At 46.3% G+C, this 14,828-nt stretch overlaps 1 protein-coding gene across 2 annotated transcripts in view; it reads right to left on the bottom strand.

Moving 5' to 3' along the window:
- Positions 1-7,532: 7,532 nt before the first annotated feature.
- Positions 7,533-14,828, bottom strand: part of LOC138662463 (torsin-1A-like) — a 28,088-nt gene continuing 20,792 nt past the window's right edge. For both annotated transcript variants that reach the window (XM_069748139.1, XM_069748138.1), the window contains exons 3-5: positions 12,001-12,176; positions 9,266-9,390; positions 7,533-8,601 (exon numbers count right to left, since the gene is read on the bottom strand). In XM_069748139.1, coding sequence (XP_069604240.1) covers positions 8,357-8,601; positions 9,266-9,390; positions 12,001-12,176 — 546 coding nt within the window. In that variant the 3' untranslated portion in view covers positions 7,533-8,356. The remainder of the gene's footprint in view (positions 8,602-9,265; positions 9,391-12,000; positions 12,177-14,828) is intronic.

Raw genomic sequence — 14,828 nt, 5'->3', positions numbered from 1 at the left:
GGCCATTCAGATCGATCGACGCTTGCGTGAGCGTAAAGCTGTGCACCATTTGGCGGTACTATCTGAGCATGGGCCTGAGCCTATGCAATGTGATAGGACTTTGACCAGAGCTGAACGGCAAGAACACAGACGTCGGAATGGGCTATGTTTTTACTGTGGTGATTCCACTCATGCTATCTCCGATTGTCCTAAGCGCACTAAGCGGTTCGCTAGGTCTGCCACCATTGGTACGGTACAGTCGAAATTTCTATTGTCTGTTACTCTGATTTGCTCTTTGTCATCCTATTCTGTTATGGCATTTGTGGATTCAGGCGCTGCCCTGAATTTGATGGACTTGGAGTATGCTAGGCGCTGTGGTTTTTTCTTGGAGCCCTTGCAGTATCCTATTCCATTGAGAGGAATTGATGCTACGCCTTTGGCCAAGAATAAGCCTCAGTATTGGACCCAATTGACCATGTGCATGGCTCCTGCACATCAGGAGGATATCCGCTTTCTGGTGTTGCATAATCTGCATGATGTGGTCGTTTTGGGGTTGCCATGGCTACAGGTTCATAATCCAGTATTGGACTGGAAATCTATGTCTGTGTCCAGCTGGGGTTGCCAGGGGGTACATGGTGATGTTCCATTTTTGTCTATTTCGTCTTCCACTCCTTCTGAAGTTCCAGAGTTTTTGTCGGATTATCGGGATGTATTTGATGAGCCCAAAGCCAGTGCCCTACCTCCTCATAGGGATTGCGATTGTGCAATTAATTTGATTCCTGGTAGTAAGTTTCCTAAGGGCCGATTGTTCAATTTATCTGTGCCAGAACACGCCGCTATGCGGAGTTATATAAAGGAATCCTTGGAGAAAGGCCATATTCGCCCGTCGTCATCACCGTTAGGAGCAGGGTTCTTTTTTGTGGCCAAGAAGGATGGTTCTTTGAGACCTTGTATTGATTACCGCCTTCTTAATAAAATTACAGTCAAATTTCAGTATCCTTTGCCGTTGCTGTCTGATTTGTTTGCTCGTATTAAAGGGGCTAGTTGGTTCACCAAGATAGATCTTCGAGGGGCGTATAATCTTGTGCGTATTAAACAAGGCGATGAATGGAAAACAGCATTTAATACGCCCGAGGGCCATTTTGAGTACCTGATTATGCCATTCGGGCTTTCCAATGCTCCATCAGTATTTCAGTCCTTTATGCATGACATCTTCCGAGAGTACCTGGATAAATTCCTGATTGTGTATTTGGATGATATTTTGGTCTTTTCGGATGATTGGGAGTCTCATGTGAAGCAGGTCAGAATGGTGTTCCAGGTCCTTCGTGCGAATTCCTTGTTTGTGAAGGGGTCAAAGTGTCTCTTTGGAGTTCAGAAGGTTTCATTTTTGGGGTTTATTTTTTCCCCTTCTACTATCGAGATGGACCCTGTTAAAGTCCAGGCCATTTACGATTGGACTCAGCCGACATCTGTGAAGAGCCTGCAAAAGTTCCTGGGCTTTGCTAATTTTTATTGGCGCTTCATCGCTAATTTTTCTACTGTTGCTAAACCGTTGACTGATTTGACCAAGAAGGGTGCTGATGTGGTCAATTGGTCTTCTGCGGCTGTAGAGGCTTTTCAGGAGTTGAAGCGTCGTTTTTCTTCTGCCCCTGTGTTGTGCCAGCCAGATGTTTCGCTTTCGTTTCAGGTTGAGGTTGATGCTTCTGAGATTGGAGCAGGGGCTGTTTTGTCGCAAAGAAGTTCTGATGGCTCGGTGATGAAGCCATGTGCTTTCTTTTCTAAAAAGTTTTCGCCTGCTGAGCGTAACTATGATGTTGGTAATCGTGAATTGTTGGCAATGAAGTGGGCATTCGAGGAGTGGCGTCATTGGCTGGAAGGAGCCAAGCATCGCGTGGTGGTCTTGACAGATCACAAGAATTTGTCTTATCTTGAGTCTGCCAAACGGTTGAATCCGAGACAGGCTCGATGGTCGTTATTTTTCTCCCGTTTTGATTTTGTGGTTTCGTACCTTCCGGGCTCTAAGAATGTGAAGGCTGATGCCCTGTCAAAGAGTTTTGTGCCTGACTCTCCGGGTGTTCCTGAGCCGGCGGGTATTCTCAAAGAGAGGGTAATTTTGTCTGCCATCTCCCCTGATTTGCGGCGGGTGCTGCAAAAATTTCAGGCTGATAGACCTGACCGTTGCCCAGCGGAGAAACTGTTTGTCCCTGATAGATGGACTAGTAGAGTTATCTCTGAGATTCATTGTTCAGTGTTGGCTGGGCATCCTGGAATCTTTGGTACCAGAGATTTGGTGGCTAGATCCTTCTGGTGGCCGTCTTTGTCGCGGGATGTGCGTTCTTTTGTGCAGTCCTGTGGGACTTGTGCTCGGGCTAAGCCCTGCTGTTCTCGTGCCAGTGGGTTTCGTTTGCCCTTGCCGGTCCCGAAGAGGCCCTGGACGCATATTTCTATGGATTTTATTTTGGATCTCCCCGTCTCTCAAAAGATGTCGGTCATTTGGGTGGTTTGTGATCGCTTTTCTAAGATGGTCCATTTGGTACCTTTGTCTAAATTGCCTTCCTCCTCTGATTTGGTGCCATTATTTTTCCAGCATGTGGTTCGTTTACATGGTATCCCGGAGAACATCGTTTCTGACAGAGGTTCCCAGTTTGTTTCAAGGTTTTGGCGATCCTTTTGTGCTAGGATGGGCATTGATTTGTCTTTTTCCTCGGCTTTCCATCCTCAGACAAATGGCCAAACCGAACGAACTAATCAAACTTTGGAAACATATCTGAGATGCTTTGTTTCTGCTGATCAGGATGATTGGGTGTCCTTTTTGCCGTTGGCTGAGTTCGCCCTTAATAATCGGGCCAGCTCGGCTACTTTGGTTTCTCCGTTTTTCTGCAATTCTGGTTTCCATCCTCGTTTCTCTTCAGGGCAGGTTGAGTCTTCAGACTGTCCTGGTGTAGATACTGTGGTGGATAGGTTGCAGCAGATTTGGACTCATGTGGTGGACAATTTGACATTGTCCCAGGAGAAGGCTCAACGTTTCGCTAACCGCCGGCGCTGTGTGGGTCCCCGACTTCGTGTTGGGGATTTGGTTTGGTTGTCGTCTCGTTATGTTCCTATGAAGGTTTCCTCTCCTAAGTTTAAGCCTCGTTTCATTGGTCCGTATAAGATTTCTGAGGTTATCAATCCTGTGTCATTTCGTTTGGCCCTTCCTGCTTCTTTTGCCATCCATAATGTGTTCCATAGGTCGTTATTGCGGAGATACGTGGTGCCTGTGGTTCCATCCGTTGATCCTCCTGCCCCGCTGTTGGTTGAGGGGGAGTTGGAGTATGTGGTGGAGAAGATTTTGGATTCTCGTGTTTCGAGACGGAAACTCCAGTACCTGGTCAAGTGGAAGGGTTATGGTCAGGAAGATAATTCCTGGGTTTTTGCCTCTGATGTTCATGCTGCCGATCTAGTTCGTGTCTTTCATTTGGCTCATCCTGGTCGGCCTGGGGGCTCTGGTGAGGGTTCGGTGACCCCTCCTCTAGGGGGGGGGTACTGTTGTGAATTCTGTTGTCGGGCTCCCTCCTGTGGTCATGAATGGTACTTCGGCTGGTTCTGTCCATGGACTTCCTCTGGTGGGTGTTTCTGAGTTTCACAGGTGACGAGGTTAATTCGTTAGCTGCTGCTCTATTTAACTCAACTTAGATCTTTGCTCCATGCCACCTGTCAATGTTCCAGTATTGGTCTAGTTCACTCCTGGATCGTTCTTGTGACCTGTCTTCCCATCAGAAGCTAAGTTCCAGCTTGTATTTCTTTGGTTTGCTATTTTTCTGTCCAGCTTGCTATTTAATTTGTTGTCTTGCTTGCTGGAAGCTCTGGGACGCAGAGGGAGCGCCTCCGCACCGTGAGTCGGTGCGGAGGGTCTTTTTGCGCCCTCTGCGTGGCCTTTTTGTAGGTTTTCGTGCTGACCGCAAAGTAACCTTTCCTATCCTCGGTCTGTTCAGTAAGTCGGGCCTCACTTTGCTAAATCTATTTCATCTCTGTGTTTGTATTTTCATCTTTACTCACAGTCATTATATGTGGGGGGCTGCCTTTTCCTTTGGGGAATTTCTCTGAGGCAAGGTAGGCTTTATTTTTCTATCTTCAGGGCTAGCTAGTTTCTTAGGCTGTGCCGAGTTGCATAGGGAGCGTTAGGCGCAATCCACGGATATTTCTAGTGTGTTTGATAGGTTTAGGGATTGCGGTCAGCAGAGTTCCCACGTCCCAGAGCTCGTCCTTATTATCAGTAACTATCAGGTCATTCCGTGTGCTCTTAACCACCAGGTCCATTATTGTCCTGACCACTAGGTCATAACAGTTTACGCAGCTGCGGATCCGCAGCAGTTTCCCCTGCGTTTACAGTTCAATGTAAACGTATGGGAAAAAAAAAACGCTGTGCACATACTGCGGAAAAAAACGCGTGGAAACGCAGCGGTTTACAATCTGCAGCATGTCACTTCTTTTGTGCGGATTTACAACTGCCCTTATGGAAAACCGCAATTGTAAATCCGCAGTGGAAACCGCAAGAAAACCGCGGTAAATCCACGAGAAATCCGCAGCGGTTTTCCACTGCGGATTTATCAAATCTGCTGGAATCCTCTGCGGAAAAATCCGCAGTGGACCCAGACTATGTGTGCACATAGCCTAACTGTTCATATTTGGTGCCTTCACGTGTGCCTCTCCACAATAAAAGTGCCCCCTCTGTGCTTCCATACAGTGATTTTGTCCCCTATGTACCTGTATGCAGTAGGTATGCCCACTTTGTGTCCCCACATGGTATGCGTGTGATTTGTGGTCAAACTATATTAATAATTTCCTTACCCCATACATAAAATTATTATTATTTATTCTAGCACCATTTATTCCATGACACTTTACATGTCTTGTGTACCTCCCCATTTGTAACCCCCACCGTAGTATACCTCATTTGTGCCCCAGTATAGTAATGTTCTCTATTTGCAGCCCCATATAATAATGTCCCCGTTTTGTGCCCCTATATTCCCACTTCCAGTGCCCCATTGGTGTTAATACAATAAATAAACTTAAACAAGTTGTCCAAATGTACAGGATTGTTGGTCTATGCAAATGATAGATTGTGAATACCAGATCGGTGGTGGTCCAACATCCTGGGCCCCCACTGATAAGCTGTTTTTTTGCTCTGGCAACATCTGGATGTAAACACCTTGAATGCAGCTGCTGAGCGCAGCTCTCGTCAGAGTGTAGCGGCCTCTGCTGGTTGTAGCCAGCTACGGCAGCAGTATAGTTCTGCTATCACTGACCCCCACAAATCTGCTATTGACAACACATCAGAGTGTCAGACCCAGAACAATGTGCTATTGATGACCTATCAGGAAGTCAGACACCACCAATCTGCTATTGATGACTTATCAGGGTGTCTGACCCGAACCCAATCTGCTATTGATGACCTATCAGGATGTCAGACCCAGACCAATGTGCTATTGATGACATATCAGGAAGTCAGACACCACCAATCTGCTATTGATGACCTATCAAGGTGTCTGACCCGAACCCAATCTGCTATTGATGACCCATCAGGGTGTTGGACCCGAACCCAATCTGCTATTAATGACCCATCAGGGTGTTGGACCCGAACCCAATCTGCTACTGATGACCTATCAGGGTGTCTCCCCCCGGCAGTCTACAGCCTGCTGCAGACAACAAATGCCGCCTTAGGTCCCCCAAGTGCCCTGGCCTGGGCTTCAGGCAGGCTGCAGACCTAAAGCAGCCCGTGGCTTGATAGAGTAAGTGGTGGACAGGGAGCCGATGGCCATAGTTTTCATCTTATCCATGTGCTGAGTACAGACAAAGATGGAAGGACCCTCACCCCGGAGGATCTGCCAACTCGTCCTGGAGTGCTGGCGGTGTCACTCATTTCCAGGACCCTTCTGGACGTTTCGGGAGAGTTGGCACGTATGCTGCATCCATTGTATACTGGTGCTAAATAAATTACTGGAAATAATGAATACCAGGCTTTGGTGGTAAGTGCAGATTTCCAGGAGATGCTCATACTCGCCAGTTTCCCCAGAGTAATACATGACTATTGATTTATTATACACAGTGCAGGTGGATAAGTGTAAACACATTCTACTCACCAGGTACATCTTACATACTGATATACTGGATTTTGCAATTTCCAGCTATGCGGTAAACATCTGTAAATGTATAATAACTTGTACCAGGGTGTAACAATCACTAATGCACTAAGCGTTCCATCTGTGTGTGGCTGAATAATGTGGATCATTTCCAGGGTCGTACAGGGAAGCTCTAGGCCTCATAGCAAAATATGGGGTTCCTTTAAATGTCAGCACATAAAAGAGGCAAGAAACGGAAAATACGAGATCATAGCATGTGGCTGCCATAAAGAGCTTGAAGGAGTTGCCAAGCTCCTTTTACTTCCACATCAGGCGGTGGGAGAACCCGCTGGCGTGGCGCGCATCGGGTGCGAAGGTGGTATCGTGCCCGGTATCTGCCAAGAATCCAACACAGAAGAGAGAGGTAGAAAGCCCCTTTAAATTGGCCACAGGCGGAGCCCATATAGGTGATTCTGGAGTCAATGAGCTGTAACATTTTTATTTTTTTTTAAAGCTATAACTCATCTATTCTATATCCCAAAACCCACATCCTCTAAACCAGACCCCAAATTTTGGAATCCATCGCTTTGACCCTAAACCAGACCCCATTAACTTTTAGGACAGAATTATTTAGATTGCAAACCCAGTAACTTAGGTCCCAATATAACAGACCCCAAGCCAGAACCTAATATGCAGACCCCAGGCCAGACCCAGAACCCCAATGCAGTCATTATAGCACAGACTCCATACTGGACTCCAATAAGCAGACCATATAATACAGACCTCAATATTTAGACCACAAATCATACTCTAATCAAGACCTCAATATGCAGACCCACAAAGTGAACTCCATAATTGAATCCCAAAATTTAGACCCCTTTAAATAATCACCTTTCCTTGCTATCAACTCTTCCAGACCAGTACGTGATGTCCAGGCACGGACTATAAGGGAAAAAACTGCTGCCCCTGCGTTTGGAGGACAGCGGCTTGGACAAACATTGCACTTAAAAATTAAATCATCGTCCTGCCTCCCTGGACATGCAACCTCAGCACCCTGGATAAAGCCCAATAGACCCACACCCCTGACACACTACATGCCCCTTACCCAGGAGACCGCATGTTCCCCAACAGTAGCATGAAGGGACGTTAACCAGGACCAGGGGAGTCCTATCCTAATTTTGCTTTGGGATACCCTCTTTTTTTGGGAGGCCTCTAGCATGATAGCAGGATTCACTGAGGGTCATGAAATCCAATGAACCACATTCCCAGTCCTATAATGAAGAAGCCACAGCACAAGAGTAGCGAGAGAGCCGGACGGCAAGGAAAAGCTCCAAGGGGAAGAAAATCCCCTTCATTTTCCGGTTCAGTGGGGTCCCAGCTGTGATAGCATATCCCAGAGCAATAGTGGGCAATATGGAATAATAACGATATATCGGAGTAATCACGGACACATTGAAGGAATCACACAATCTCATTTAGGAAATTCATACTCTTTCAAAAAACAAATACATTCTTTACACCAGACAGTGTAATATGGCAGCACCTGAGGTCATCGGCAGGGAATGGTAGATCTCGGCAGTTTTCACATTAGATTCCAGCAAAATTCACCTACTGGTGGTGGTGGTGGTCCGGTGCCTTTTGGGGGGCATTTTTTTTTTACTATTTTTATTTTTTATTTTTTCTTTCTTGGATGCTACAGACTCTGCTGTCCTCTAGTGGTCAATGGGGAAATAACATTCAGACAGGACTTTGGACATATGGTTCCCACTGATGAAGCAGATCCTTGACCCTCAGTTGGTTTGACACTGTCTAAATTAAGGCGTCTCACCAATCTTCACTCCAAACACCCTCCAATCAGCCACGATATCATTGTTGATGGTCTCGGCCTGTTCTTTGTCCGTATTTGCGGATTTGTTTCCTAGTAAGTATATAATATACCAGGGTTACAGTACATAATATACTAGGGTGACTGTGCAGGAATCGGATATAGGAAAAATAAAACCTATATATATGAACCTAGGGACCTGTGGACGTCATTACAGGACACTATGGATTTTGTCAGGGTGGACAGCTATCTTATTTGCATGTAGGTGCCCTGACTTATTTTTTGGGGAAAGAAGGATCGGACATATTAAGTTTCAGTGATCCTTTTGATCTCAAGGCAGGTAAGCCGCTGTAGATAAGACAGCTCACTCCCCTCTCCCCATTGGAAACACATGAACGCTCCGCCGGCCCACAGCTATTATGGGCACCTTTAGTCAGGCAAGGACAACCCTTTAAAGGTATAAACTGATTTTTGTGGCCACTGTTTTGCAGCCTTTTACTGAGAAAATTCTCTCCTTCTCAGGGTGATAGGACATTTCTTCAGCAATTTTGCTGACGAGTTCTTCATCTATGGTTCTGCCGCGCTGACGAAGCTCCGCTCTCACACACATCTTCACGTGTTTCATTTCCAGAGGAAAAAACGGCACAAAGACATCAATCAGATTTCTGTCTATCAGACTACTGTGCCAGAATCCACCTAAAGGAGAAAAATATACAAACTGGTGATCCAGGAGCACAAAAAGTGACACTGTAAGCCAAGCAAAATGTCTCTCATTGAAAATACATGCACACTCAGCTGAGTCAAGCATGCATGTACAGTTGTGTGAAAAAGAGTTTGCTCCTTCCTGATTTCCTATTCTTTTGCATTTTTGTCACACTCTTTGGACAGTTCATGTCCCATTACATCTGGTATAAAAGTAACACAACATTTGAGAAAAGAAACATTATACCAACAGTAAAATATGGTGGTGGCAGTGTGATGGTCTGGGGCTGTTTTGCTGCTTCAGAACCTGGAAGACTTGCTGGAACCATGAATACTTCTGTCTACCGAAACATCCTAAAGAAGAATGTCCGGCCATCTGTTTGTGACCTCAAGCAGAGGGCCCTGTAGGTTTGGATTTATTTTTCCCTGAATTATAAAGACCTTCATTTAAAAACTGCATTTTGTGATTACTTGTGTTATCTTTGTCTAATATTTACATTTGTTTGGTGATCTGAAACATTTAAGTGTGACAAACATGCAAAAGAATAGGAAATCAGGAAGGGGGCTAACAGTTTTTCACTCAACTTTATACGGTGATCTAAAATCTATGGGCATCAGCCTGCATTACATGAATCCGCCCAGCACATTGGTCACTTACTCTTTTTGTTGAAGGCATGCCTTGATAAGTGGCTCTCCACATCCGACAGTTTAATGTCTTCTCTCTCCTTATGATTCCGCCAGAACTCCATTGCCAGCTCTGTAAGCTTTTCTCCTCCCGTGTTACTGTAACATAAAACACAAGAAGCCTGAGGGAGCCGTCGTATGTAGAAATATACAGAGGTTATGGGGCATCTGGGCAAAATTCCTAGAACATGTGACCCACTGTAGCGCTAAGGCCGGCGCCCCTGCATGGTGTCCCTTTCTCCCTCCGTGCAGGGATGCCGGCTTAACCAGCACCCCAGCCCTTGGGGTGGTCGTGGGCATGCTTCCTGCTCTGTGTGCATGCCGCAATTCCCAGTGATGAGCCTAGTCCGCGCGAGCTCCCCTGCTCTTAAAGGAGCAGCATGCGTATATAGTAAATGCTCTCAGCTTGTATATACTGTGAGTGTAAGGTGCACAGGATGGCAGCCATGGGTGAAGGGCTGCTGGGTTCCCACACCCTGGCACCCTACAAATATACTGTGTCCTGATTCCTATGTGCTGTGTGTGTGTGAAGCAGAACATGGTTCGGCCAGAGGCTCCTGGATCCAACAATATCCGCACCCAAATCAGGGGCCACTCACTTCATAACCAACAGTTCAACTTTACTTAGTAGTCCATGCTCAATTGATGTTACAGCACAGTACATTTCCATATTTTCTGTTCTTTCGGCCTGAGCCATCCCTTCGCTTAATGGCCGAGTCCCGTCTCCTTGTCCAGCTTATTCTTGTGGGAAGGGAATAAAACACATTTTCCAGTGTCTACTGTAGTTCCCCCGAACATTGCAGAAAACAGTAGCCGACGTCCTCATGCTGCCCGAACAGTCTGTACTTATCGTGCTTTTCAGCCCCATTGCCTTGAACGCTGCTAACACTTTATCTTCCAATCTGATCTCCAACTCTCTAGCCTCTATCTAGCCTAACCAGTAAGGGTTCCTCCAGTTAACTGTCCCTCCCATACTGGAGCTGTTCCTGAACACATTAACTGGTTCTATCCTAAACCTGTTTACTTTCTGAGGTTATTGTGCCCACAACTGCACTTTCCCTTTTCTAACGTAATTTCTATGTCCTATGCTATACCTTATACTCTAAACTTAATACTAGACTTTCCCTACACACTATACATGAACAACATTAATAACAGTATATCACATTAACAGCGTACATTAGTGCTCATAGAACTCCTTGCAGCACAACATGTTATAACACTGTTTAGAGAGGGAGAGGCATATGACAGCCCCAATCACACCCTTACATGAGCGCCTTCAAGATGGCTACCAGCAAATTACTGGGAGTCATCCTGTATAAAAGACTCCCTCTCCCTTAGGGAGTCCCCAAGCAATAAGTTTGGTCACTAGGTAGTTGGTGTTCTAGCAGTGCAGTTGTGAGGTCTGCTGGTCCCGGTGTGGCCAGTCCTGTTTCCGAAGTCCAATGGTCCCAGTACGGCCAATGCCTGTACATTGTCCCCCAGTCTGTGTGCAGCCATTCTTTGATCCAGTATCCTAGATTGGTGTGTCTAAACATAGCTTTAATCAGTGCTGGTGATCAACAACTGCAGTACCGGGTTCTGCCTAGGAGTTGTACCTGGCGGCTACCTGCAGCCCAGTCCGGTCTCCATCATCAGGAGCTCCAGAGAACACCTAGTAGCCTCTTAGCCAAACCCCTTCCTAGGCAGGCCCAGCCCTGTCTGTGGCACAGTGTGTACACAAATTCACGTGCTCCACCGTTGGGTGTAACACCCACAAACAATCAGAATTGTTGCACATCCAGTTTCAGGTGATCAGGGCGGAACATAAAGTTCACAATCTGAGTGCACGGTTATCCCTTGATGAAACCCATGACAGGGACATGCTTCTGGTGCTTTTGGACGGGATGAGAATCGCTCATTGCCTATTCGACCCATTATTATTTGGCCACCATATATCGCGCAATCAAAGATCCCGGCTACTTGACACCATAATGTAAGGGAATGAGCCATGCAACTTGGAGCAACAACTCACTGGTCCTGATCACATTCCCTAATTTATGGTGCTGTGACGTTGAGTCACTACCCACAGCCAAGCAGTGAGTCAGGATAGCCAAGGAGTCCAATGTCGGAAGCCAGTAGGGTACGTCATAACCAGAAGGAAGAGATAAAGGTATAGTCAGGTAACGTTCCGAGGTCACAATACCAGGAAGATAGCAGATCAGAGCAGAAGGGGTTAAACAGACGGATGGTCAGAACGAGGTCCAAGGTCAGGCAACGAAAGATCTAAAAACAGAACGCAGCCTGCTGTTCACCGCATCTTTCAGGGATTGTGCGGTCCATTCGTATGGCCTGGGTCATGGCCTCCACCAGAGAACTAGGGGAGTCATGAAGGACCAGAGCGTCTGTAAGGGTTTCGGAAAGACCTTTGTGGCATGCTCGGGTGCGAACTGAATGTGTTGGAATAATATGTTGGCACGGCAGCATGTCTCGTCGCTGTTTGACAGCCGCAACACATGCAGGGAGTGCCTAACAAACAGACAATCCATGCATGTGTTGTGGCTGTCGAACAGCCCCAAGACATGTAGCCACGGAGACTTGAACATAATATTTGAGAACACCGAAGACACTCAGCACCAGAGCATGCTCAGATAACACCTTATCTGAGCATGTTCGCGCATCACTAGTGCTTGGCCACTACAAGGGCTAAAAATAAATGTCTATGTTTACCTTAGAAATATGAATATGCATTTTCTGAAAGATAACCCATCCAGTTCTTCATAGTAATCAAGGTAAGGCTTGATGACGTCGATGAGGCCTGGAGGCATCTTGTCCATCTCATCAAATATGAAGATCGCCCGCTCACACTCTTTTACTGTTTCGTAGATACGTTGTTTTAACATCTCCTGTGGCAACAATGAAAATATATGTTATAGTCTTCAGACACATGAGGGCCAAGGCATCAACCACAACCCCGCTAACATGCCGATGTTTGGAGCCGGTGTGGAAATAAGTATCATGTCAATGATTTGTTATATTGAATGACAATTGCACTAATTCTCATGTGGATCTTCTTTACAAACCAGCAGCAAATCTGTGGCAGAAATTCAGGGGTCAGCCTTGGAAGCATATTTTGATGCATTAACCTAACATACTCTTTCTTAGAACAGTGGTGGTGGCCCTGAATTAGTCCTATTCCTCCTCTCAGCATGGCATGTTCACTTACCCTCCAGAGCTGCTCTGGTGCCTGCAGCGTCTGCTTCCTCCCAGGATCTGCACACAACATGCAGGTCTCCTGAGAGTGTGCTTTAGACATGCGGCGTGCCCTGCCTCTGAAAAGGGCAGCACCAGCGCTTCTGAAAATGTCCCCAGCCAATAGCTGGGAGACATCTGATATTTAAGGCACTCTCCCCTATGGGAGGTGCTTTAGCAACATTAGTATCAGTGTGCTATCTTACACCTACTTGTAAGGTCCCTGTACCTGTGCTTCCTGAATCTGATCCTGTCTGTCCTCTATACCTGATCCTGCCCTTCCCGTGGTAACCTGTTCCTGAGCTCTTCCTGCTTCTACCTAATCCTGATCCATTTCATCTGTCCAGTCTGAACCAGCATCTGTGGTCCTGCACCTGAGTCTGCCCTGTGTTCCTGAACCTATCCTGTCCGTGCCTGATCCAGTACCTGTTCTGTCTACCGAACCGTGCAGTCCTATACGGAACCTGTTCTGTCTACCACCCATGCAGTCTTATACTGGACTTGTTCTATCTAACAAACCACAGGTCCTCCTGTTAAACAGTTTCTGTCCGGTCTTGCTTCCCTGCCCCTTTTGATGTTGGCTTTTGTGGCTCCGGGGTATGGCCTGAAGTAGCAACTGGCATCCACCTAGGTTCAGGTCTAACCACATCATCAGAGGCTTTAGTGAGGAACCAGGTGGTTGCATAGTTATGCCCCTCCAAGCTGTTCCCGGACTGTGCTGCCACGCAGTGGCAGATTCGAATGTATTTACATTATTATTTTGTCTGGTTTTTCCTAGTTGTTCTGTAAATGCATTCGGTTTGTATTGTATTCTTATTTGTTATGATTTGTTGCCACCCAGTGGTCATCTTGGTGTTCAGCATGTATATGTGTATATGTTAATTACCTGGGTGGAGACTTGCCTTTCCGGTTAGTTCCAGTGCCTCTTCCTGTCTGTGTTTTTTCTGTAATTGGAACATCGTGGGAAGACATACTTTCTGACCTGGCAAAGGAATTGTCTTTTTACCTAGTGGACCGTGATTTGCTTCAAGGCAAAATAAACTGCCAAGTGATCTACTCTCTGACTCTTTGTCTTGTGGATACGGATGTACTAGAAGAATTCAGGTACGACTCGAGTAATATCTGCATGCAGTTTCCCACACATGGCAACGTTCTCATGAGGCTGAGCATAGGACAGTCCATACGTGAGGGACGCGTGACAGAATAGTAAAAAGACAATACAGTATATTCAGGAAGAAAGCTTTGTGTGAAGATTTCTCAGCACTGCATTGTGTGTGTCCCATAAGCTGCCTGAAGCCTCACCAGCCCAGCGCAAATCAGAGACTGTAATGTGTAATGTGACACCTGCCTGTGTGTGTGCCTCACCTAGCAGCCGCATGGTGCTCACAACTGTTCAAGATACAATCCGAACCCATCTGCCCTCTATTAAGTGATAATCCTATCCGATTTGTCATACAATCTGCTTATCTATGAGTGACTGTGACTCATCATCCTCCATTTGTGAGAGCACGTGTTGAAATCCCAGCTTGCTGCCATTTACAGTCCGCGCCATCCGCCACGCGCTCAAAGAGATCTTGATTAATCATAGACTGTATTCCTTTCTTGCATCATCTAAAGCCTGCTTTCTGCCTCAAAAAAGATTTAAAGTGACAGGACATCTTTATTGCAAAGTGAAGTAAAATGTCTGATATAAGCTCGCCTGCTGATGCAGTGACAGTGATGGACATTCCTGTGTGCACAGAAGTCACAGAGAGCGCAGATGCAGCCACAAAACCAAAAAGGGCACTCCACCCATCCACAAAGGTAGTGGAAAGTTACATATACACAAAAGGTGAATATGAAAGCAACTTATGTGAACTATGGGAAAGAGTCTCCCAATGCATCTCAGCTTTCCCTCACGGTGATGATACAGCAGAATTAACAGCGTTCATTAACCGTTTATCTGCCAAGCAGGAATCCTATGAGAGGCTTCTTACCAAGTATATCACCTTTCTGAAAAGTAGTAATGTTCCAGATGCCTCACTAACCCTTGCCCAAATAGAAGAACTGAGCCAGCAGAGGCAGGGGTCAGTTGAAAACACCAAGGTTAAAGCAGACCTCCGCATCGTCCATTTACAGGAGACCAGATCACACCGATCTGCTGCATCCAGGCATATCACCAGGTCAGCCAGATCATTACGGTCATGCAGAACTACTAGTTCCAGGAGGTCAGTCTTAAGTGACCAACTCATCCAAGCGCAAATAGCCGCTGCAGACTTAGAGGTGAGGAGTGCCTTCTCAAAGAAAGAAGCCGAAGCAGAAGCTGA

This window comes from Ranitomeya imitator, chromosome 2 (assembly GCF_032444005.1).
Source record: "Ranitomeya imitator isolate aRanImi1 chromosome 2, aRanImi1.pri, whole genome shotgun sequence".
NCBI lineage: Eukaryota > Metazoa > Chordata > Amphibia > Anura > Dendrobatidae > Ranitomeya > Ranitomeya imitator.
Note: the sequence above shows the minus strand (reverse complement) of the source record. Positions and strands in the feature narration are given on the sequence as shown.